At 34.7% G+C, this 23,361-nt stretch overlaps 1 protein-coding gene across 4 annotated transcripts in view; it reads right to left on the bottom strand.

The window, feature by feature from the left end:
- LOC142227364 (uncharacterized) overlaps nucleotides 1–23,361 on the bottom strand; it is an 81,356-nt gene that overhangs the window by 10,414 nt on the left and 47,581 nt on the right. For all 4 annotated transcript variants that reach the window (XM_075297854.1, XM_075297856.1, XM_075297855.1 and 1 more), the window contains exons 3-4: nucleotides 20,171–20,333; nucleotides 427–650 (exon numbers count right to left, since the gene is read on the bottom strand). In XM_075297854.1, the coding sequence (XP_075153969.1) occupies nucleotides 427–650; nucleotides 20,171–20,333 (387 nt within the window). The remainder of the gene's footprint in view (nucleotides 1–426; nucleotides 651–20,170; nucleotides 20,334–23,361) is intronic.

Genomic DNA, 23,361 nt, shown 5'->3' with positions numbered 1-23,361 from the left:
GGTAAAAAAATTTTAAAAATTTATAAAATCGTATAATTTCTTCTACATTGTTGGTATTACAGGAAAAGGTGTTAAGAACTAAAAAACTTCGTGGATGTGAGGGAAAATGCAATTAGCAAGAAAACAATGTTTTTTTTTGAATTTGTCTTTATGAAATTTGTTTTACATCCTGGAAAAGAATATATGTTTATCACAAAAAGTATATACTTTTCTTCCAAATACACTTCCTTACAGCGAAAAGCAAATGAGAAACGAACTTTGTTTGTCTAAAATTTCGTTTGGGAGGAAAGAATTTTTTTTGCGTGTATATGTTACAAAAACTAATTTTTTTGAGGGTGTAAACTCTTTGAAACCGGACAAGGATTTTCATTTTAATTTGGAAATTGATATAGTTTTAATATATTATATTATAATCGTAATACTTACAAATACATAAACCAAGACAATCTCCTGTCTCTTTACAGTACAAACACTGGCAGTGGAACCACAGCAGCCGGTATCTTCACCACATCTATGTAAGATGGTGGCATAGGGTTCATAACGTTTGGAGGTATTATTTGAGATGGGAATGACGCGTGGCAGTGGCTTCCGACATTTAGTGGCTTGAATCATGCGTTGCCAATGTTCTGTGGCCATTTCATGGGGAGTTCCTATCAAACAAAACAAAAAAAAAGAGAATAGAAAAAAGTAAAAGAAATTAGAAAAACAACACCGAAAACTTTAGTTTGGAAGATAAGTGATGATCGTTCAATTGAATACATATGGCAAATGTGAGCCATAATTTATCAGCTCTTAAATGTGCAATTGGTAATTTTGTATTGACCAGGAGTTACTACTGCTACAACTCACTCAACCAGTCAGCTCGTCACAGATGTCGCCATAACTCATCCCAATAGTCATTGGCACGAAGCATGTTTATGGCGCAGTCTAACAAATGCAGTTTTTCTATGCGCATGCGCACGTAACGCTACAACTTTATTACGAGTACATAACTATGCCCAATGACCAGACAAAGTTCTGCCTTTAGACCCTAGCAATTCTGCAGTCTCCAATCTCATATTGTGCAATCCATTTGGATGTTTATGTCCACCTTTTACTGCGCTCCAAAGACACATTGACAAGTCATCCAATCGTTTGGCGAAAGGCACACACGCAGACGCTTTTACAGCTCCATAAAAACATTTGCATTTTCTAGAATTAGCTCCTAGATGCAGTTTCGCGTGTCTGTGTTTTTTCTTCTCAATATTCTCTCCAAGGCGGTGTCTTACATTAAAACGTTCTGTCCCAATGTGGAGGCGGTCACTTATTGGGAATTATGCATTACGTTGAACATATGCACATACGTATGCCTAAATCCTAACAAAACGAGAATGGATAATAAGTAAAGGAACAAATGGTCACGTTGGAACCTCCAACGCCACATAATTGCGTGTCTGATGAAATGAACGAGCGCCTGGTGATTCCCTCCCGGTAACGGCTGCAGTCATCAGTGATCGATTATGCATTGTGTCTATGTGCTAGCCTTAGTGATTCCTGTCGGCTCAGGCTATGGCGTAATTAATTTCTAACAGTAAATGCCTTTTATACGCCAAATGTGCCTAATCGATGAGACGAGGTTTAAGACCGTGTTTATGACCGCCTAATTCAAGTTTATCCTGCAACGGCAGCCACTAAACTAACATCCATAAAAGAACAGCAAAGCCATCATCGTTACCGGGTTACAACATGTTTTGTGACCGCAAAACATGGAAGAGTTCAAGGAATTTGAACTTGGAACATTTTTTGTGTGTTTATTATTGTTGACATTTTTGCAGAATTTTGAGAGGATATGCCTATGTGTTGGATTTGGTTTTTTTATAAAATCGGTTGGAAATAAAAAGAGTGTAAGTTTTTATTTATGGCCTATAGTCTGTCAATTTACGTAGATATGTAGCCGCTCCCTGCAAGAAAAAGTGTCGGTTCTAGAAATTAATTTTCTGAGATTTCGTTTTGATTTTTCGGTACTAGGTTCGCTTTTTGCATTGAAATTTCCGTAGTTACTTTATTAAAATACTGCGAATAAAAGCAAATAATTTAACTCAATTCATATGTATTGTCTTTTTCATCTATATCTGGTCAAGTTTAAACGGGAATATATTTGCTTTCATTTATAATTTTGATTGTTTTAGAAAAAGTAATCGCGAAAAAATGTGATTTTCAACTCGAAATCCGAACACGAAAATATTATACTTTTTTTTTCTTTGTGTATTTTTAATCTTCGAAACAGTCAAACATCGTTTTAACCCAACGACATCACCTTCAAAACTGGTGATGTCGCAAAAAAATGAATTTAATCGGTAGTCGTGCAATAGTTTTTAGTCTTGTAGCAAGAACATGAACCACCCAGCAAAAAAAGCGTCGCCAAAAAAGAAGAGAAAATGTTCTTTTTGGATCCGGAAGCGGTGCAAAAGCGATGAATTTAACATGGGCTTGTCATAGGACGGATGTTCACCATTTCAACAGCCGTTGCACTGAATATGCATCACTTCTTTAGATGTGATCCGAATTTAGTGTTTTGGATGTGAATTAAAAAAATTGTGGTATTTTGACATATTAATTAATTTTTATAAATGTTTATGATTTTTAATGCAATCTAACGCTTGTCTGAAACCCTTGACCTGAAATATTTTCAAATTTTCGCAATTTTTTAGAATGAACTTAGAATTTGTTTAGACAAAATTTAAATAATTTATACCATTTTATTAATCCTTTTTATCATATTTGAAACAAAAAATGTTAAAATTGCCCTGTAATTTTTGGTTGTGCCTTTAGAAGTACTTCCAAATTTTTTTTTTGCTGGGCAATTGTACAACTCTGGCACCAGCTGTTTCACCTCGAGACGAACGATTCGTCAAAAAACACATATTAGGTTAGGTTAGGTGGCAGCCCGATGTATCAGGCTCACTTAGACTATTCAGTCCATTGTGATACCACATTGGTGAACTTCTCTCTTATCACTGAGTGCTGCCCGATACCATGTTAAGCTCAATTGCAAGGGACCTCCTTTTTATAGCCGAATCCGAACGGCGTTCCACATTGCAGTGAAACCACTTAGAGAAGCTTTGAAACCCTAAGAAATGTCACCAGCATTACTGAGGTGGGATAATCCACCGCTGAAAAATTTTTTGGTGTTCGGTCGAAGCAGGAATCGAACCCACGAAAACACATATTGATATCTCGAAAACCAGAGTCTATGTAATCCCAATTGTTTGGTGTTCGATAGTAAATCATAAATAATGAGTTCATGACAAAATTCAGGATTTTCTAGAAAATATATCAAAAGTTATTTTAGTTTCAATCTAGAGGAACGATTCGTCTTGAGTCGATTTTGTGTTTCATGAACAGGCAGTAACTCATACATTTTTAATATAGAACATAATCAAATAGTATATTTGCTAGTGAAATTACTACATTGAAAAATTAATCACAATAAATCGCTATCGTGAATCGCCCATGGTATAAAAATTCAAACTAACAATACCGGCGAGATTAATATGCTAGGCTTGCTTTCTTCTAGTACTGGATACCCAAGCCGTGGCGGACTAAAAGAAAATAGAGTACACGTTTATCCAGAATATACCCGAAATTTTTCATCACTTGTAGCAGCTGTTTAAAAACAATCACAGAAACAAAGTGAAATCTTACATTTTTAATTTAATTCTTTTTTTTTTGTAGTTGTCCAGTTACTCAAATGGAGGATTATTTGGCCACCGAAGTATCAAATTAATTAATCTCTTCTAATTTCATGTTATTCGATAAAATAATCACAATAATTTTCTATTGTGAATCGAAGAAATGGCACTTTATCAAGATGCAATCTGGTAACACCGACGCGATTTGCAATGATGAGATGATGTGGCCAGAATAAAGTGCATCGATGTTCTGGATAGCTCATATAAATATTGTATTTGGTACATTCGAAAAAGAAGCTTTATATGTTTGTTTCTATGTAGTGAATGTGTATGTTTTCTCCTACCAAAATAAAGGAAATAGCCTTTGTAGAAGCATTATGTTAGAGAATATCGTTGCTTGTTTCGTTGGTATTGCTATCTTCAATTTTAATCAGGTGACGTTTCCTTAATTCAAGATAGCTACTTATTGTGATTTATTTGTTCAATAAGTTACAATTAAAAGTTGCTAAGTTTTTTCTCTTCATGCCCTTGTGTGTCCCACCCACGCCTTCTTATGAAACATATGTAAATTAATAACTTTATTTTAGATAGTCTTTGTTCTTGAACCCAACAGATTTATTTCTCTTCAGTTGTGCCCGCACACATTGCTGGATATGGAAATTTTTGCCAATACAAATCGGACAATAATTCAAGATCGCCTTAAGCATTTTTGGCAATGATTCGATTCGGACATGGATTTTTGATTTTACTCAGCCATTTACGATCTGCTGCTAACTACTGCCACATGCAACAAGTTGCAGTTTATGGTTATGCCATATTGTCCGGCCATTTACTCAATATTGGACCACTAACATAATTGAGGAAATTTTCGCCATGTGGCAAGTAATATGCTTGGATTACACAGTTGGCAATGGTGAATGAGCCTATCCATGTGAGTGTGAGTGTGCGAGCAAGAAGTTGGAAAACTGATCATGGGGCAAATTCCTTTGACTTGGGTGGCATGGCAAAATAATGGGTGGCAGATCTAATGAATGATTTTCAAACTATCGATCGCCATCTAACAACAATTGATCGATTTCATAGATAGCTGCGATGCAGCAACTAACATATATGATCTATTCGGATAGAAATCTAAAGTACACAGCGAAAAAATAATTGAGACAAATATTGCGTATTATGGTGTAGGGTTTGCAAAAGTTTATGACTACGATTATCGGAACATGGGGTAATGGTTAGAAACCTTGCGCAGTTTCTTCTTGTAGTTGTATGTCAACTGATATTTCCTATATAGCAATATATTTAGGCGCAGCCCTAGTATAATGTGATTTGAGCACCCTGTGACAAACGCGTTCATAATTGGATACAGTTCCCATATGAACCGATCACCAAACTTGTTTTAATTTGAAGAAGATTATTAACTGAATCGAATTGGATTTGTAAATCGAATAGAATCTCTATCCAAGTTTTAGGTATATAAAGTCATGGCTTAGGTCACATTTTGTGCTTCTTTTGCACTGCTTTTTTTATGTGTATGGGATCTCGTATGGAAAGACATCTAGCAGCAGCAGCAGCAGCAGCAACCACTGGCATATGCTTTCTCTAATTTGGTTGAGAAAGAAGCTTCAAGCAGGACCCGTATCTGACGAACAAAAATAGGCGTTTGATCTGCAGTGGTAATTGAGGTATATGCTCTATCACTGCACCCCAAGCTCACATGTGCAGCTCATACCGGGTGCTGTAGATAATAATAACAACAACAAAGTATTTGTTGTATCAGCACATTCGTCTACGAAGCGGCTATTTGTATATGCAAACGCGTCTAATACGTGATAAGTGACGTTTTATGACTTTATTTTACTGTGATCATATATCTCATACCTCATTCATTTTTCCAATTGCCTGACTGCTAGCCAATCGGATCTTGATAGTGGTTATAACATAAATTATTACAGACTCCATTGATAAATGGGACTTCTTGAGCTACGATGGCTTTGATGGAAAATTCACACACACACACAATATCGACAATATAGCAGCGTGTTTGGTACTCTACGGATAAGAGTCAATGTATTTTCATTTTCATGAAGCATATTGGTAGGCTGAACTCAAACGCAAAATATGAAATTGCGAATTCCCAAAGTATTCACATAACAAAGCTGTGAACAAGGTTTTTATGAATTTACATATTGGATATAAAATTAAGGTACAGCGAAATGTTTATTAACTCAATTATATGATTCAAATGCATTTGAAGGAAGGAACATTATGGTGGCTTAGCTTTGGTAAAATTTTTAAGGTAAAAGCTTCTTATCTTATGTATGCTATTTTAATAAATGTTATTTATAGAGACCTTTCTCAAAAGACCTTTTTTAAGTGTATGCCCTTTCATTACTAAATTATCCTTAATCTAAAGCAAATCATTCTTCTTTGTCATACATGTAAAAAAAGTGAACCATAATGAAAGAATATCTAAAAATTTATTTTAGAAAATGATTTCAATAACTTCATATTTGGAAGAAAAAATGTCTTAAAGGCCCAGCAAAAAAATTTGGAAGTTCTTCTAAAGGAACTTTAAAAGCGGTTCCAAAAATGTCCTCACAAAGATGTTCTTTAGTTTAACTACAGAGGAAGTTCTTTTGATTCAATTTTTTACAACTCGACTTTTTCATATTTTTAATGGGTATTTTTAACTTTTTGGTTTCAACTCAGTAAGAATTAATAAAATGATACAAATTATTAAAATTTTGTCGAAAAAAACAACAATATTCATTCTAGAAAAATTGCGAATTTTTGAGGTCAAACGTTTCAGGCAAGCGTTAGAATGCATAAAAAATCATAAAGAATTAAATAAATTATTTATTTAGCAAAATATCAAAATTTTTTTAAATTCACATCCAAAACACCGAATTCGAATCACACGTTAAGAAGTGATGCAAATTTGGTGCAACAGCTGTTGAAATGGTGGACATCCGTTCTATGACAAGCCCATGTTAAATTCATCGCTTCTACGCCAATTTTACATCACTTCCGGATCTAAAAAGAACTTTTTCACTGCTTTTTTGGCGACGCTTTTTTTGCTGGGAGGGGAATAATTCCTATATGTTTTCTCCACTAAGAGTTAGCGTAAAGGGCCCAAACAGAATTATATTTCCCAGCCAGATATGTACTAAAGACTGTGGAAAACTTCACTCGCCCGAACGGAATTATGCACGCGAAAAAAAACAACGTTTGGAAAAACGGGTACCGAAAACGTTTTTTAAGAGTTTTTTGAATTCCTTCGAAAATTTTAAACTTTTATCACGAAAAAAAAAAAATAGTTTCGAACCAACAACACAGTCCATTTCGTTTATATCAAGCACTGTTCTTTTCTGACTTAAAGTCTTTAATAAGACACATTCTACAGTTTGATAGTAAAAATTTAATATAGTAGTATGTACTGTTGAACATCTTTTCGTAACTTCCGAACATATCTGGAATATATGTAAATAAAAAAAAAAACAAAAAAAACTTTTTGGTGTTCGGGCGAAGAAGGGATCGAATCGAGGACCCTTGGTATGCAAGGCGGACGTACCAACCATTGCTCCACGGTGCCCAACTAAATGTATGTTTCTGTTAAATAAAATTTGTTCAATCGGCTCGTGGGCGCCGAAGACTATGCTATATAAATATAACTGTTTGACTATTTGCGTTGCTTGCGTTGGTGGGTATAGCGATAATTGTCTGTTGATGACAATAAGAGCAACGTAGCCCAGTGTAGAGTGTGTTGGCTTACAAATTGCATGATGCGCGGTTCGATTCTCCGTCCAGGCGAAAGGTAAATTTTAAAACATTTATAAAATCGAAGAATTTCTTCTACATTGTTTGTATTACAGAAAAAGAAACTTAGAACTAAACAAACCTCGTGGAAGTGAGAAAGATGTGAGGGAAAATACAATAAGCCCCAGAAGATTGTTTTTTTTTTGAGTTAGTCTTTATGAAATTGTTTTTACATCCTGGAAAAGAATAAACGTTTATCACAAAAAGTATATACTTTTATTCCAAATAAACTTCCTTACAACGAAAAGCAAGTGGGAAACGAACTTTGTTTGTCTAAAATTTCGTTTGGGAGAAAATAATTAATGGTTTGCGTGTGTACAGTCAGGCGTGTACAGATTTGTATGTGGCGTTTTCTTTTCAATGACTTTGGTGATCAACTTCCTTAATCTCCTTTTTCCATAAAAGCTCAAATAATAATTAATTATAAAAAAATGTCTAGTTCTATTGTCGTAATGTTTTTAAAGGGTGATATGGTCAAAATTTGGTCAAGGGAAAACGCGTGTAAATCGGTGAAATCGTTTATTTAAAAAATTAAATTAAATTTCTTTTTCAAGTTCAATTAGTATGAAATTCAGGAAAAATATTTAGTTAGGCTTTCGCTTTTCCAAATCCGAATTGCCGGGCCTCACGCTTGACACCTGCCATCAGATTTTGTACAGCCACCTTGTCCACCTTCTTCGCCGCAGAAAGCCAGTTTGCCTTGAACTGCTGCTCGTCCTTAGCAGGTTTTTTGGTCTTCTATAGGTTCCGCTTGACAATAGCCCAGTATTTCTCAATTGGGCGGAGCTCTGGCGTGTTGGGAGGGTTCTTGTCCTTGGGAACCACCTGCACGTTGTTGGCGGCGTACCACTCCATGGCCTTTTTACCGTAATGGCAAGATGCCAAATCCGGCCAAAACAGTACGGAACAACCGTGTTTCTTCAGGAAAGGCAGCCGACGTTTATTCAAACACTCTTTCACGTAAATTTCTTAGTTGACAGTCCCGGAAGCTATGAAAATGCTGCTTTTAAAGCCACAGGTACAGATGGCTTGCCAAACCAGATATTTCTTTGCGAACTTTGACAGTTTTATGTGCTTGAAAATATCTGCTACCTTTCCCCTTCCTTTTGCCGTATAAAACTCGTGTCCCGGAAGCTGCTTGTAGTCGGCTTTGACGTAGGTTTCGTCGTCCATTACCACGCAGTCAAACTTCGTCAGCATCGTCGTGTACAGCCTCCGGGATCGCGCTTTGGCCGTCGTATTTTGTTTATCATCGCGATTTGGAGTCACTACCTTCTTGTAAGTCGATAGTCCGGCTCGTTTTTTGGCTCGATGCACGGTTGTAGACGATACACCCAGCTTATTTGCGGCATCTCGGAGATAGAGGTTAGGGTTTCGCTTGAAACTACCGGCAACTCTCTTTGTCGTCTCAGCGGCTTCCGGTTTTCGATTTCCCCCCGATCCAGACTTCCTGGCTGTCGACAAACGTTCCCCAAACACTTTAATTACATTTGTAACGGTTGATTTGGCAACTTTTAGCGATTTTGCCAGCTTTGCGTGCGAGTAGCTCGGATTTTCGCAATTTCGCGATACGCTGCTCTTCTTGCTTGGACGGCATTTTGACAACTGAAGTGTGAATTCCAAAATCAAAATAGGAGCAACATTCTACACACACACCTTCAAAATGAGGGGTGTTCAGGTTTTTTAAATGCAAAATTGAAAGAAATACGTCAAGTTTATATTGACCAAATTTTGACCGTATCACCCTTTAAAGCTACCTGAAGTTAAAGACATTAAAATTTACTCATCTCAAAAAATGTAACCCTTTCACTACCGAATTAAACCTTATGTAAAAAACTTTAATTTTCCCTCTGTTTCTACCTGTACCAACAGCATGTAGAAAAAATATTGTAATTTGGAAGGTCTACCTCAATTATTTATAAAGATATACGTGTTTCTTCTGAAAATTTAATTTTTGAATTGTGACCAAATGGTTATACGAAAATAAACGCTATTTGACCTGTAATATCTGTTGAAGTGTTGGAAAAAAAAATCAAAAATAATCTGAAATAATATCGGCTATGAATATCCATTTACTAGAGGTGTACAGTAGAAAAATTGTCTCAAAATTGTGTATTTTTCGTTTATTGCCAAGAAATGTTATGAAAATACATTTTAGGGCCCAACAATATGGAAAATATTTATAGCATATATAGATGAGAGCCTCTACTTTAAAATATCCTCGAGAACTAAAACGAAACTAAGTGAGGAGTTAGAGTTTGGAGTCGTTTTCGAATGTCCTCTGTAGTGGACATCGGTAGTGAAAGCGTTAAGTAAAATACTAATTTTTACAAAAGATATGAACGATTCTATATGAATTTCGAATTTAATAAAATAGTAAATTAATTAAATTGTATACTTTGTTTGCTCTTATTTTCCTTTAATGTTGTCAAAGCAATTAAAAAATAATACATATATGGCCAAAGTGCACTGAAATCAATGCATTTTCATGAACTAAAAAATAAGGCCAAATCAGCTGTAGATTTTCGTTGACTTGTTTTCTGTGGATACAACGCGACAAAAGAAAACATTCATTGCTTCACAATGGTTAGGGTGCAACGAAAGACTCTTTTGCCTATTTGTTGCCTTTTTGCATACATATTTTTTTGTTATCAACTTATATGCAATCATTTACATATTGCCACCAAAGCACATATCCAATGGCCTCGTATTATATGACACAAAATTGCCATGGTCTATGATCGTTATAACAAAGTACCAATTTCCAAACTGACAGACGGACGTATGTTTAGTGAGTGTAATTAAAAGGATTACCTAAACGACGGAAAATCTCCAAAGACCCCACACTAGAGCTCTCCACACCACCGGGCCACGCCTCTGCACTCATAAATCGATGAACAGGTTATCACTTGGTTTTGAGCAACTAACACTGTCCCAAGTCATTTGGCAATTGTTAATAATTTTCAAAATTTCAACGGCCCCTTGTTACTACATACAGACTGTCAATTGGGACGCGATAATACCGATGGTGAAGGAGATGGTGACTGTTGTCATTAGCATGAAATCTGGTAAATGGTAGACATTTGGGCAGACATAAGCAACCAATATTGAGTTTGGATGATTTGACCATAATGGTGAAATAGTGAAAAGTAAATCTCTCCTCCACCAAAACTAACCCACTTTGGCAGTGACATCTCTCTTGAATATGGCAAGTTCAACGATTTGTAGCTAAAAGTGGAGTGGAGTACAGAGAGACGTGGACGATGCGGAGTCATGTCATGCCTATCTACTTGGCAAGCATTTTTGTTGTCACCTGTTCAGTGGCAAAATGCGGAATAAAGAGACTGTGACAACATTCGCAAGTGACATTACCCAGTGGCATAGATTAGCACAGTCAGGTGGTTAATCAGCAGCATAAGAATTCAAAGGCAGTAATTCCCAAACATTGTGAAGACAAGCATTTATTGGTGGATGAATGGATGGATGAAATATGTTATACCAAATTACCATATGTGTGTCCTGTATGAGGGTCATATTTACTATAACAAAGAAGACAAGCCTGATGTAGGATAGAATGTTAAAGCCAGACATATAGGTAAGAAAACGACATCAATATGAGTAAGAGCTGTGAGCTCAAATTAAGGCTTAAATGCAAAGAGGTCTCACAAGTGTAGAGATATATGAAATATATGTGACAGCTTATACTTATAGGAAAGCTTCAAGAAGACCCAATGAAGATTATGTTGCGTACTATGCGCACAAATTACCCGTAATAATAATGGTAAATATAAGGTGCTTCAGAATTAGCAACCTAAATAAATGTTGGTGGATTTTTGTAGATAGTTGTTATTGTGTATGATTAAAGTATAAATATGAATTATAATATTTCAAGACATTTAAAATTTTGTGAATACAAAAGATGGACCAGGTGTTGTATAATTGATTAAGTCAAAATAATTAATATACCTCATACGTCCACTAAATTCACTTGTAAAATTTAATTTTAAACCCACGGACATATCGCAGGACTCTTTTCTTTTACTTATAATCAGAGTTCTCTCTCTCTTATACTCGAGTCATAGATTATGGACTCAGATAGATGAGCCTGTTCTCTCCATGTGTCAGTTCCAAAAATTAATTTTCTGACATTTCTTTAAGAGAAAAATTCAAACGAAAAATTTTCCGGCATTTTCTTTTGTGTTGTTCGTAAAGAGCAATACTGTTCAAAATTAAATTTCGTATTTTCGCGGTTTTGGTCACAATATTTTGTTCAAATAGGAACATTTAATATATTAATTTATTTATAAATCCTCTGGTGCATCATAAACGTTCTAATTATACACTGCGCCACACTGTGGAACAGGGTATTATATATTAGATATATCTCCCATATATATCTTTCGCCCGATATGGACTAATACGGTCCCAGAAGCCAGAGTTTTACCCCAATTTGATTGAAATCGGTTCAGATTTAGATATAGCTCCAAATTTTATTGAAATCGGTTCAGATTTAGATATAACTCCCATATATAGCTTTCGACCGATTTACACTCATATGACCACAGAGACCAATTTTTGCTCCGATTTAGTTGAAATTTTGCACAGGGAGTAGAATTAGCATTGTAGCTATGCGTGCCAAATTTGGTTGAAATCAGTTCAGATTTAGATATAGCTCCCAAATATATGTTTTTCCGATTTGGGCAAAAATGGCCAAAATACCCACATTTTCCTTATAAAATCGCCACTGCTAAGTCGAAAACTTGTAAAAGTGACTCAAATTTTCCTTTATTTCTAATACATATCTATCGACCGATAAATCATAAATATACTTTTGCGAAGTTGCCTGAAAATTGGTTTAGATTAAAATGTTTCCCATATTTATACCCTTCACCACTACTGTGGTACAGGGCATAATAAGTTTGTGCATTTGTATGTAACGCCAAGAAGGAGTAATCATAGACCAACCTTTTAGTATACGGATCGGCTTAGAATTCAATTCTGAGTCGATTTAGCGATGTCCGTCTGTCTGTCTGTCTGTTGATGTATTTTTGTGTGCAAAGTACAGCTCGCGGTTTTAGTCCGATTGTCCTAAAATTTGGTATAGGGTCCTGTTTCGGCTCAAAGACGATCCCTATTGATTTTGGAAAAAATCGGTTCAGATTTAGATATAGCTGCCATATATATTTTTCACCGATCTTGTCATAATTGGCGTGTATATCAACCGATCTTCCTCAAATTCCGTACACCCGAATATTTTATGAGTCTCGAAAAACTTGCAAAATATCAGCAAAATCGGTTCAGATTTAGATATAGCTCCCATATATAGCTTTCGCCCGATTTACACTCATTTGCCCACAGAGGCCAATTTTTTGCTCCGATTTAGTTGAAATTTTGCATAGGGAGTAGAATTAGCGTTGTAACTATGCGAGCCAAATTTGCTTGAAATCGGTTCAGATTTGGATATATTTCCCATATAAAGCTTTCGCCCGATTTACACTCATATGACCACAGAGGCCAATTTTTAACTTCGATTTAGTTGAAATTTTGCACAGGGAGTAGAATTAGCATTGTAGCTATGCGTGCCAAATTTGGTTGAAATCGGTTCAGATTTAGATATAGCTCCCATATATATGTTTTTCTGATTTCGACAAAAATGGTCAAAATACCAACATTTTCCTTGGTTTTTACTAACATTGTGTTCCACCCTAGTGCATTAGCCGACTTAAACTTTGAGTCTATAGATTTTGTAGAAGTCTATCAAATTCTTCCAGATCGAGTGATATTTAAATGTATGTATTTGGGACAAACCTTTATATATAGCCCCCAACACATTTGACGGATGTGATATGGTATCGAAAATTTAGATCTACAAAGTGGTGCAGGGTATAATATAGTCGGCCCCGCCCGACTTTAGACTTTCCTTACTGGTTTTTTACTAACATAGTGTACCATCCCAGGGCATTAGCCGACTTAAATTTTAAGTCAATAGATTATAAAGTTTGTTCAGATGGAGTCAGATTTAAATGTATGTATTTGGGACAAAAACCTTTACACATTTGACGGATTTGATATAGTATCGAAAATGTGGATTTACAAAGTGGTGCAGGATATAATATAGTCGACCCCGCCCGACTTTAGACTTTCCTTACTTGTTTTGTGTAAAATTGGAAAAAAGCAAAACGAAATAGAACGTAAGTGTTCTCTTATTTTCTTCGTTTATTATAAATCTTTGGAACTGCCAAACATCGTTTGACACCGATGGATCATCTATCTAGTATATTGTCTATGACTCGAGTCACTCCGGCGTGCTATTTTTAGATAATTTTTGTTAGGCTGAAATACATAGAGAAGTCTCTACCATTATCGTAGTGTTTCACACCCCCAGAATGTAGTTTTGGTGGTTTGTGGAAGAAATATACTTTCCAAAATTGATTAATATTTTGGTTCAAACACTAATATAAGCTTAGAAACTCTACTGTTCACCAAGTGGTTGAGGTGTCATTCATCTGTGTCGCTCAAAATTGACATGATAATTGAGTTTGAGGTATTGCAGTTAATTTTTCTTCCATTGACAAGATTTACCTGAGACAAACATTGCAACTGCTCTAGAATTCCCAAGTAGCTGTATCCCCACAATTACAAGTATTCATACATTCATTCGCAACACATTCCTCTTTTCATTCATACATTGTATGTGAATAAATGTCTGACTAAGAGCTGAAGACACGACAAAGCGAAGAAGCAGCAAAAAGATCAATGCAACAGCAAAAGTAAACAAAATCTTGAACATTACTTGGCAATTATTATGGAGTTTCTAGTTGGTGGACGGGATGATCATCTGAAACTTTAACTGCATTCACATCTACAATGACAACACAAATATATTTTATGTTGCTTGATTTCGATACTGAGCTCAGTGTCAATACTACCATCTGCAGAAGCAGCAGCAGCAGCATAACCGCCGGCTTTACTATCTCCAATGGCAGTACTGTTCGATGACAATTATCAACCTGAAGATCAACACTGACAAGCCCGCAAAACGATCATTCCCGCATGTAAATGCGATTCACCATTGGCACGATACAACAACTGATACCGGTAGTTATGTTGGTGCTGATGACGAGGTGAATTTCAACCGAAGAAATTTCTATAGAAAAGGTTCAAACTTCACATGCTATTGGCAATGACACAAACTTTATGATGGAATATAAGTGTGGATCTGGAAATGTTGATAAACATAAATAGAAGAATTGCAATTATTTGCTTATTATCACATTACTGTTTCTGGTGCGTTTTAAATACTTAAACAAATCATTCAATAAGCAGCCGTCAGTGGGATATACTGCCTTAAATACTCGTGGGGTGATGAATTTTTAAATATTACTCATTGAAAGATCTTCTATACAAAATTCGTTTTTGTTTAGAATATTTTAGAGGAAAAATATTGTTGGATGTTGAACTGCCAATATTTTTATATTTGTGGGGTATTTATAAATTATCATTGTTAACGTGTTTTCTAGAACTCAACTCTATAAAAACATCAACTTTTATTAATTTAGATGTTTCATACAAATTTCGTACTCATAGCAGTAACATGAATATGATCAAGAAACAATACAAATAATTTTTCTCTGTTTCATTCCGGGACCTTTCTGCATGTTTATTGCTATTGAGAGTAAAGTAGTTCAGTAATATTGATTTAAAAGGAGATGAGGTCAACAGCTTCTTCAAATGTTAATAAATGACATATCATCACCTCAGAAACCCCCGAATATGTGGGAAAATTTAGTCCAGAGAACTTAAACTAGGTTTTCAACAAAGAGTCTCCATCTACTCGTAAGTGTTCTACATATTTCTAATAAATCTGAGAAGCTAAGGTTTCATCAGTATACTTAAAACAGGTATGGCAGGGGACGATTTTTTAACCAATTTGTATTGCTGGATAAATGTCCTTATCCCAGTTCAATAGTAATAAAAAAAAATTAATTATCTTGGGACTCTAATATGTCTTTGAGAATTTTAGAAATCGTAGACTAATATATGAGATATGACCTGTTTTATATATAAGAAATTTCTGTTATATATTACAATTTAATTTTTGAACAAGGTACTTCAAAAATTTTGTTTCGTATTTAGAGGAGCAGATATACCGAAGGAAGCGAGAAATGCTTAACATTTCTTTCATTATTTTCATTGTAATAAGATTTTGATTCAAAATAAAATATTTTGCAATTGGTTTAAAAGTTATATTGAGTAATAATCACCATCCTAATATCCACTTAAATAGGTCTACACAAAAGCAGAGTGTGAAGAAGTCGTGTATCCAATGAAGGAACAAAAAAAATTAAACAAAGTTAATGATAATGTTCTCGTGCTTGTATTGGTTTTAATGTCCAATGTGGTTAGGAGACATATGCCAAAGCTTCTTAGCTTCTCTTTTTTCATTTCTTAAGTCCTTCAAACTCCATCAATTCCTAAAGACTTTATTCCAACAGATGTTATTCTAGTCTAAGAATTACGATGGATTTAAGGAAAACCTGCATTCGATTTTATGTATATCATGCGACGTGTGTGTGTGAGGGAAGAGTGCAGGCGTGAATATTTCTTTGAAAATCAGTTTTCTAGATTTATTGTTTACTCCATACAATATTTGGGACATATGTAATTGAAATCAATTGTTTCTAATGTCCTTCCTACAAAAAAATAATTGGTTAGTTTTAATAATGATCGATATGTGTAAGCAATATTCTGGTATATCATATAGAACCTAAATAAAGTAACACCCAACTGCAGCATCTCATATAAGCTTAGCCTTTTTCTGCATACTGATAGTTAAAACGATAGTTTTCTACCTTGACTAAAACCTTAGGGTATTTAATTGTTATGACCGGTTCAAACATATTTTAACCCACGAACGCATATCAGACAATTTTAAAAATACCAAACTCAGAGATTTCGGTCTGTGTCTTTTAGGTCTTTTCAACTACTAGGTCAACTCGCCATGTTTTGTATCCAATAAATAAAATCAAGACTTAACAAGTATATACGGCCGTAAGTTCGGCCAGGCCGAAGCTTATGTACCCTCCACCATGGATTGCGTAGAAACTTCTACTGAAGCCAATGTCAAGGTATCTTAATACTTCCTAACACCGTAATATATACCACATAGTCCATACGTGGTATATATTAAACTAAAAAAGGCCGATTAAATACGTATATAATTAAGTTTAAAGTATCTATAGAAATAAAATTTTGACAAAAAAAATTTTGACAACATTTTCTATAGAAGTAAAATTTTGAAAAAATTTTCTATAGAAATAAAATTTGGAAAAAATTTTCTATAGAAATAAAATTTTGACAAAATTTTCTATAGAAAATAAAATTTTGACAATGTTTTCTATAAAAATAAAATTTTAGTTCGAGTGGCAACCATGATTATGAACCGATATGGACCAATTTTTGTGTGATTGGGGATCGGCTATATATAACTATAGACCGATATGGACCAATTTTGGCATGGTTATTAGCGGCCTTATACTAACACGACGTTGCAAATTTCAACCGAATCGGATGAATTTTGCTCCTCCAAGAGGTTCCGGAGATCAAATCTGGGGAACGGTTTATATGGGGGCTATATATAATTATGGACCGATATGGACCAATTCTTGCGCGTTTGTTAGAGACCACATTCTAACACCATGTTCCAAATTTCAACCGGATCGGATGAATTTTGCTCCTCCAAGAGGCTCCGGAGGACAAATCTGGGGATCGATTTATATGGGGGCTATATATAATTATGGACCGATATGGACCTATTTTTGCATGGTTGTTAGAGACCATATACTAACACCATGTACCAAATTTCAGCCGGATCGTGTGAAATTTGCTTCTCTTAGAGCAATCGCAAGCCAAATTTGGGGGTCCGTTTATATGGGGGCTATACGTAAAAGTGGACCGATATGGACCAAATTTTGCATGATTATTAGAGGCCATATACTAACACCATGTACCACATTTCATCCGGATCGGATGAAATTTGCTCCTCTTAGAGCAATCGCAAGCCAAATTTGGGGGTCCGTTTATATGGGGGCTATACGTAAAAGTGGACCGATATGGACCAATTTTTGCATGATTGTTAGAGACCATATACTAACACCATGTACCAAATTTCAGCCGGATCGTGTGAAATTTGCTTCTCTTAGAGCAATCGCAAGCCAAATTTGGGGGTCCGTTTATATGGGGGCTATACGTAAAAGTGAACCGATATGGACCAAATTTTGCATGATTATTAGAGGCCATATACTAACACCATGTACCAAATTTCAGCCGTATCGGATGAAATTTGCATCTTTTAGAGCAATCGCAAGCCAAATTTAGGGGTCCGTTTATATGGGGGCTATACGTAAAAGTGGACCGATATGGCCCATTTGCAATACCAATCTACCGACCTACATCAATATCAAGTACTTGTGCCAAGTTTCAAGTCGATAGCTTGTTTCGTTTGGAAGTTAGCGTGATTTCAACAGACGGACGGACATGCTCAGATCGACTCAGAATTTCACCACGACCCAGAATATATATACTTTATGGGGTCTTAGAGCAATATTTCCATATGTTACAAACGGAATGACAAAGTTAATATACCCCCATCCTATGGTGGAGGGTATAAAAAGTTAAGTGAGATCTGTGGAAGTGGGACTGTAACTTGGTTTTGAAAACTCCCCCAATTTTAAGGATTATTGACAGTGTGCAAAGCAATAAAAGAAAAAATGCTATTTCTGGGCAGTTTTATGTACAAAAGGATTTACCACTTGAGCCACAGTGGTGCAATGGCCACAGTGGTGCAATAGTCCGCCGTGCATACACAGGGTCGTGGGTTAGAACCCAGTTTCGACCAAAAACCAAAAATGTTTTCATCGGTGGATCATCAGTCTAAGTGATCCTGAAATATCGGGCTGCCACTATAACTAACCTAACCTAACCTACCACTTGAGTTACAGTAGCCCAAAAAAATTAAACTGGAAAGGATGTTAAAATAGTGGTCCTTTATCCCATTGAGAAATACGTTTACTTCATGATTGTGTCGATTGGATCATTTATAGAGAAATTCAAACTTCGTAATATGGAATTTTTCGAATCTATACAAAATGAATTCAATTACACAGATTTCAATTTATGTGAGTTCACATAACATATAAAAAACAAATGAAAGCTTAAAACAATGTTGAACTAGCTTCAACTTAGGTTTAGATTTTTAGTCCCATGCATTGAAAGTTGTGAATAGAATTGTTAATGTTTTGAAGTTATCATCGCTTTAGCATACGATTTTTTCTTTTCGTTTTTGTTAAGATTCCTCCATGGCTGCCTGAACAAATTTATATCAATTTACCCAACTGCATCATTTTTCTCATTTGTCATCTATACCATTTAATTTGTTGGTAATAAATTTTGATTAATAGTAAATGCAAATATATAATCAAAATGGAGCTCGTGTTAGAGATCTGTCTGAATTTTTCAATGTTCCATATTCAATTGTGGGTTTGTAGTCATCTTCTCTAGTCATATTAAATGATCACTCTTCAAAGCTATGTTTGCTTAATTAACCCTTGCGTCAGCGTTAATTGTTTTAAATCCCATAGCCAGACACCAGATATTGAAGGAATCAGACGCTGAACTAATTGTTCCGTAATAACAATACCCCCATCAATTTAATTTGAATACTCTCCAATTAAGACGACATTCTTTGAGTCGTGACCACCATTTACAGATGTTGTGGTAGGAAAAAACAAAAATCAACAAAAACAATTAATTAATTTTTAATGAAATCGCCCGAAAAGAAAACAAAATGAAAGGAAAATATGTAAGATCCTCAAGTACATTGGGTAATTGTTATGGAAGGTGGTGGCAGTCATGTTGTCCACAATTCGTGATTCATTCCATTCATAGTGGAAGGTGTGTATATTCATAGCCGATTCAATTCATAAAATGCTGCGAACACTAAGAAAAAAGCGAAAATCACATAAAGTTGTGTGGGAATATTCTCTATAGTCGATTTTTTTGAAAAGATAAAATCGCCTTATTGGGAATAAATCCAATATTTACAGGCTATTCAGAAACAAGTAGCTCAATTACACGCTCATCTCACCTAAATTGAATCCACATTAGATTACTCTAACATGCTTTCGCATTAGTTGCAACTTTTGGCTTCCGCACTATTTCTTCAGATTCTATCGTTAATTTGCTTCCGATCTTGTTGCTTCAGCATTTAAGTTTCCTGGGACATTTTTCTGGGTGGTGATGGTGAGCATAGTTTGGCCATATAACGTACGATATGTAATATCATCTGTAGGATGGGTAATCTAATTGGATAAGATATAAACCCATACATGGCAATTATGTATATCTTGTCTCTTAGATTAGATCTACACCAATATCAAGATCTGATCAGATCCAAATCCATACTAATAAGATAATTATCTCCAAATAAACATATCTTTACTTTGGATACTAGAAATCGAATTTGCGCCCAAGAGGCTTTGTTCTCTTCAAGTTTTTGTCCATCTGATAGTTATTCTATTTCCTCCTTCGCTATATATAAAAAAAATCTAAGACAATTGCAATACTTTTCAGAACACCAATACCATTGTATCAGATATTTCTTAATGTGTATGTCGAACACTTACTTGGTCTCTTTTGTTCTTGAATGTAACGTTCACGAGCTTGTTGTACAGCCTTTTCATTGCCAACCTCCAGAAATTTTTGTTCTGTTAGAACACCAGGCGGGGAATCACGTTGCATTTGATCTTCTACAGCATTACGATAAGGTTCATCATCAACATAGTCGTCCTGAAAAGAAAAAAAGAGGCAAACAAAAATATATTACAAATCTTTCGATTCCGTTGCAGCGGTAGCTATGGGCTATTTAAATGTTAGTCCAGTTCCAGGAAGAAATGCTATAGAGACCTTTAAAAGGTCATATAGAGTAGAGGTTATAAATAAATCAATGCTTGATACTACACACATTGTCTTATACAATGACACAATTTGTTGCATAAAAACGGTAGCAGCTGCTTACTTCTTGTCCATGTCAAATTAAAGCCTTCAACTATCCATTGGATGATATCTCAGTGATACTGAATTCCAGCTACTGTCCACAACCACTGTTTTGAGTAATGATGGTGATGACGATTTCGCATAGATAGAAGTTATTGGACAATGCTTTTGCTCTAGGGGGATTTCATTGCATTTCCATCTTCCATCTGATAAGCAGGAAACAGTGATGCGATAAAATTCCAACCACCACCCCATGCGACCCATTTTTGCAAGTTTCAACATTCACAGATTATTTATCGTTTCCCGAGTATTGAACACTCTGAAGTGGGATCAATTGAAAGAAGCGATTGCTTTCAATAGCAATGGCAAAAAGGAATACATGGAGTCACTTGCTTGTGAAGCACCAAACTGCAAATCACAAGTGGGAATCTAAGAATGACTTATATCGTTGGTTCTTGTTGTTCAAAGTGGCTTCCATTCACAAGTTAAAGTACACTAAAGGTTGGACAAATGTTTTTCTTCGGGAGAGAAGAGTTTGCTGTACTTGCAAGTTAATATCAACCACGAAGACTTATCTTTACTGAATGGCAAACTGTGTTATTGGAAGAGCATGGAGTATTCCAGGTATTTATTGGCAATGGGTCATGTGATTGCATTCTTTAAGCTGAAGTACTACAGAAATCGATGATAAGGAACAAATGTCTGGGTTATGACAACATGACAGATAATAATTTTAGGAAATGTTAATCATGTGAATAACCAAAAGATTGAAATTTTCCTTGTATTTCGCTGTGATTAGTATAGCATATCAAATGATAGTTCTAAATGATTACCTAAGAAGGACGGGCAATTATTCATGGGGTATTTGGGTTGATTACAGTATTTTCAGAAAGACCAATCGAAGTTTTACTATTTGAAATTACAAATACGTCTGAAGCATGCATAAAAGGCAATTTACTTAATTGCAGGGTTAGAGTAGATTATTTCTTATGTAATACAATATTACAAGAGACGATTCACGAAATTAATTGATCCAATTGATTTTTAATTGAAATTACTTCAATCACGAAAATGATAGTATCAGTCACAGAATTTGTTAGAAATAAAATAAAAATTGATTAAAAAAATTAATTGATTTCTTCCAAAGTATTGGACTTGGTTTATAAAAAAATGATTTATACATAATTGCTTTAAGTAAAACTTTTAATATTTTAGGTGGAAAAATTCACTTAATTCTTTAATTGATAAAACCAATTTATTGTAGTAATATTTATTTACTCATAATTTTTTGAATTTTAGATGAAATAATTTTGTTGTGATTTTATAAAAGTTTATACTTTTTATGAATTTTTGGATTATAATAGCAGTTGGAACTTCCTTTGGATTTAAGTCAAAAGTTAATGTACCACTAATCATTTCTGAACAGAATGTTCGGTTTGTTTGTTAAAAAATTTATTTCTGAGCAAGTAATGTTTAAATTGCATAAGTTGAATTTGCAACTTCAATCAACTTTTTAATTGGAAATATATTGGTGATATTTTTGTTTGTGAATATGCAAAAAGTTTTGGAAACCTATAAAATTGTACATCACTTAATAACCAAGGCTGTCGACAAGGGAGTTTTCGGTATTTATATATATATTTTGCAATCTCGATTTTCTCCGATTTGTAGGTGAAAGGTCCAGAAACTTTTTTTTTTATTTGTTAGATACAATAACTGTTACAGAGTTATGTATTTCTATCTTAGCTACGATCCCTTTACGCAAAAAATAATATTTTTGTTTTAATATAAACTTTACACCAATAATATCTTTGTGAATATCTTTTTCATTTACTGTACAAATGAACAAAAATGTCTTTCATTAGCATTTCATTTATGTTCACACATTTCATTTAGCTCTATAGTTCCATATTTCAAAATTATATTTAAGTTTATATCCTTATTTAAAGGGCAACTGCAACGTTTAATTTCTTTTGGTTGAATTGTGAGGAGAACGGAACAATTACCTTCCTACATGCGGAGCTGGCCCACAATTTTCTTTTTATCTTGCTCTAGAAACTCAATGCGTATGACAAAGAGGGTATGACACTCATTGTTCTTTGGTGAAATGGGGGAAATTTCTGGAGAAAAATGAGAACAATTGTTGCAACTGGGTGAAGCTTCAATTACAGTTCACCCTCATATACCGTTAAAATGAAATATTTTGTTGGTTTTCCAACATTTTAGAGATGCATTTAATATGTGACTTTAGTAGTCGTTTGTATTATGGAACCTTCGGTTGAATGCAAATATTCGATTTTAACACTGGAAAGTCATCCTTATTTTTTGTACACTAATGTCATCCTTCGTCAGTTTGACTACGGCTTATTTCAAGACGCTATAATTTACACTATAAGAAAAAATGTGAACCAAAATTGAGTTAATTTTCTTATTGAATTTGTTCTTAATTAGTATACAACAAAAAATCATAAAATAGTTGAATTAGTATAACTTAAATTTATCATTTCCTATTCGACTAAAATGCATTTTAAATCGGAAATTAAATTACGCGTAGTCATTTTGACGAAGGATGACTGTCCAGGGTTAATGAAGATTCATCGGAATAGTTCGATATCCTTTGTGTATCGAAAGTTCATAGGAATGGAGACGTCTTACATAATCTCCATACTATGGGATTGGCTATTTGATTCAGCTCTACTTGATTAGAAGCCTGTTGGTCTCATAAAAAATGAAATGAAATAAAAAAACCGAAATGTTTTTGTTTTCACATTCAAAAATGGATTTGTGATGTGTCCATTTTATCACATATAGTGTGTAATGT

The sequence above is a fragment of the Haematobia irritans genome, chromosome 2, assembly GCF_050003625.1.
Source record: "Haematobia irritans isolate KBUSLIRL chromosome 2, ASM5000362v1, whole genome shotgun sequence".
Taxonomy (NCBI): domain Eukaryota; kingdom Metazoa; phylum Arthropoda; class Insecta; order Diptera; family Muscidae; genus Haematobia; species Haematobia irritans.
This window is presented reverse-complemented; position numbering and strand designations above follow the sequence as displayed.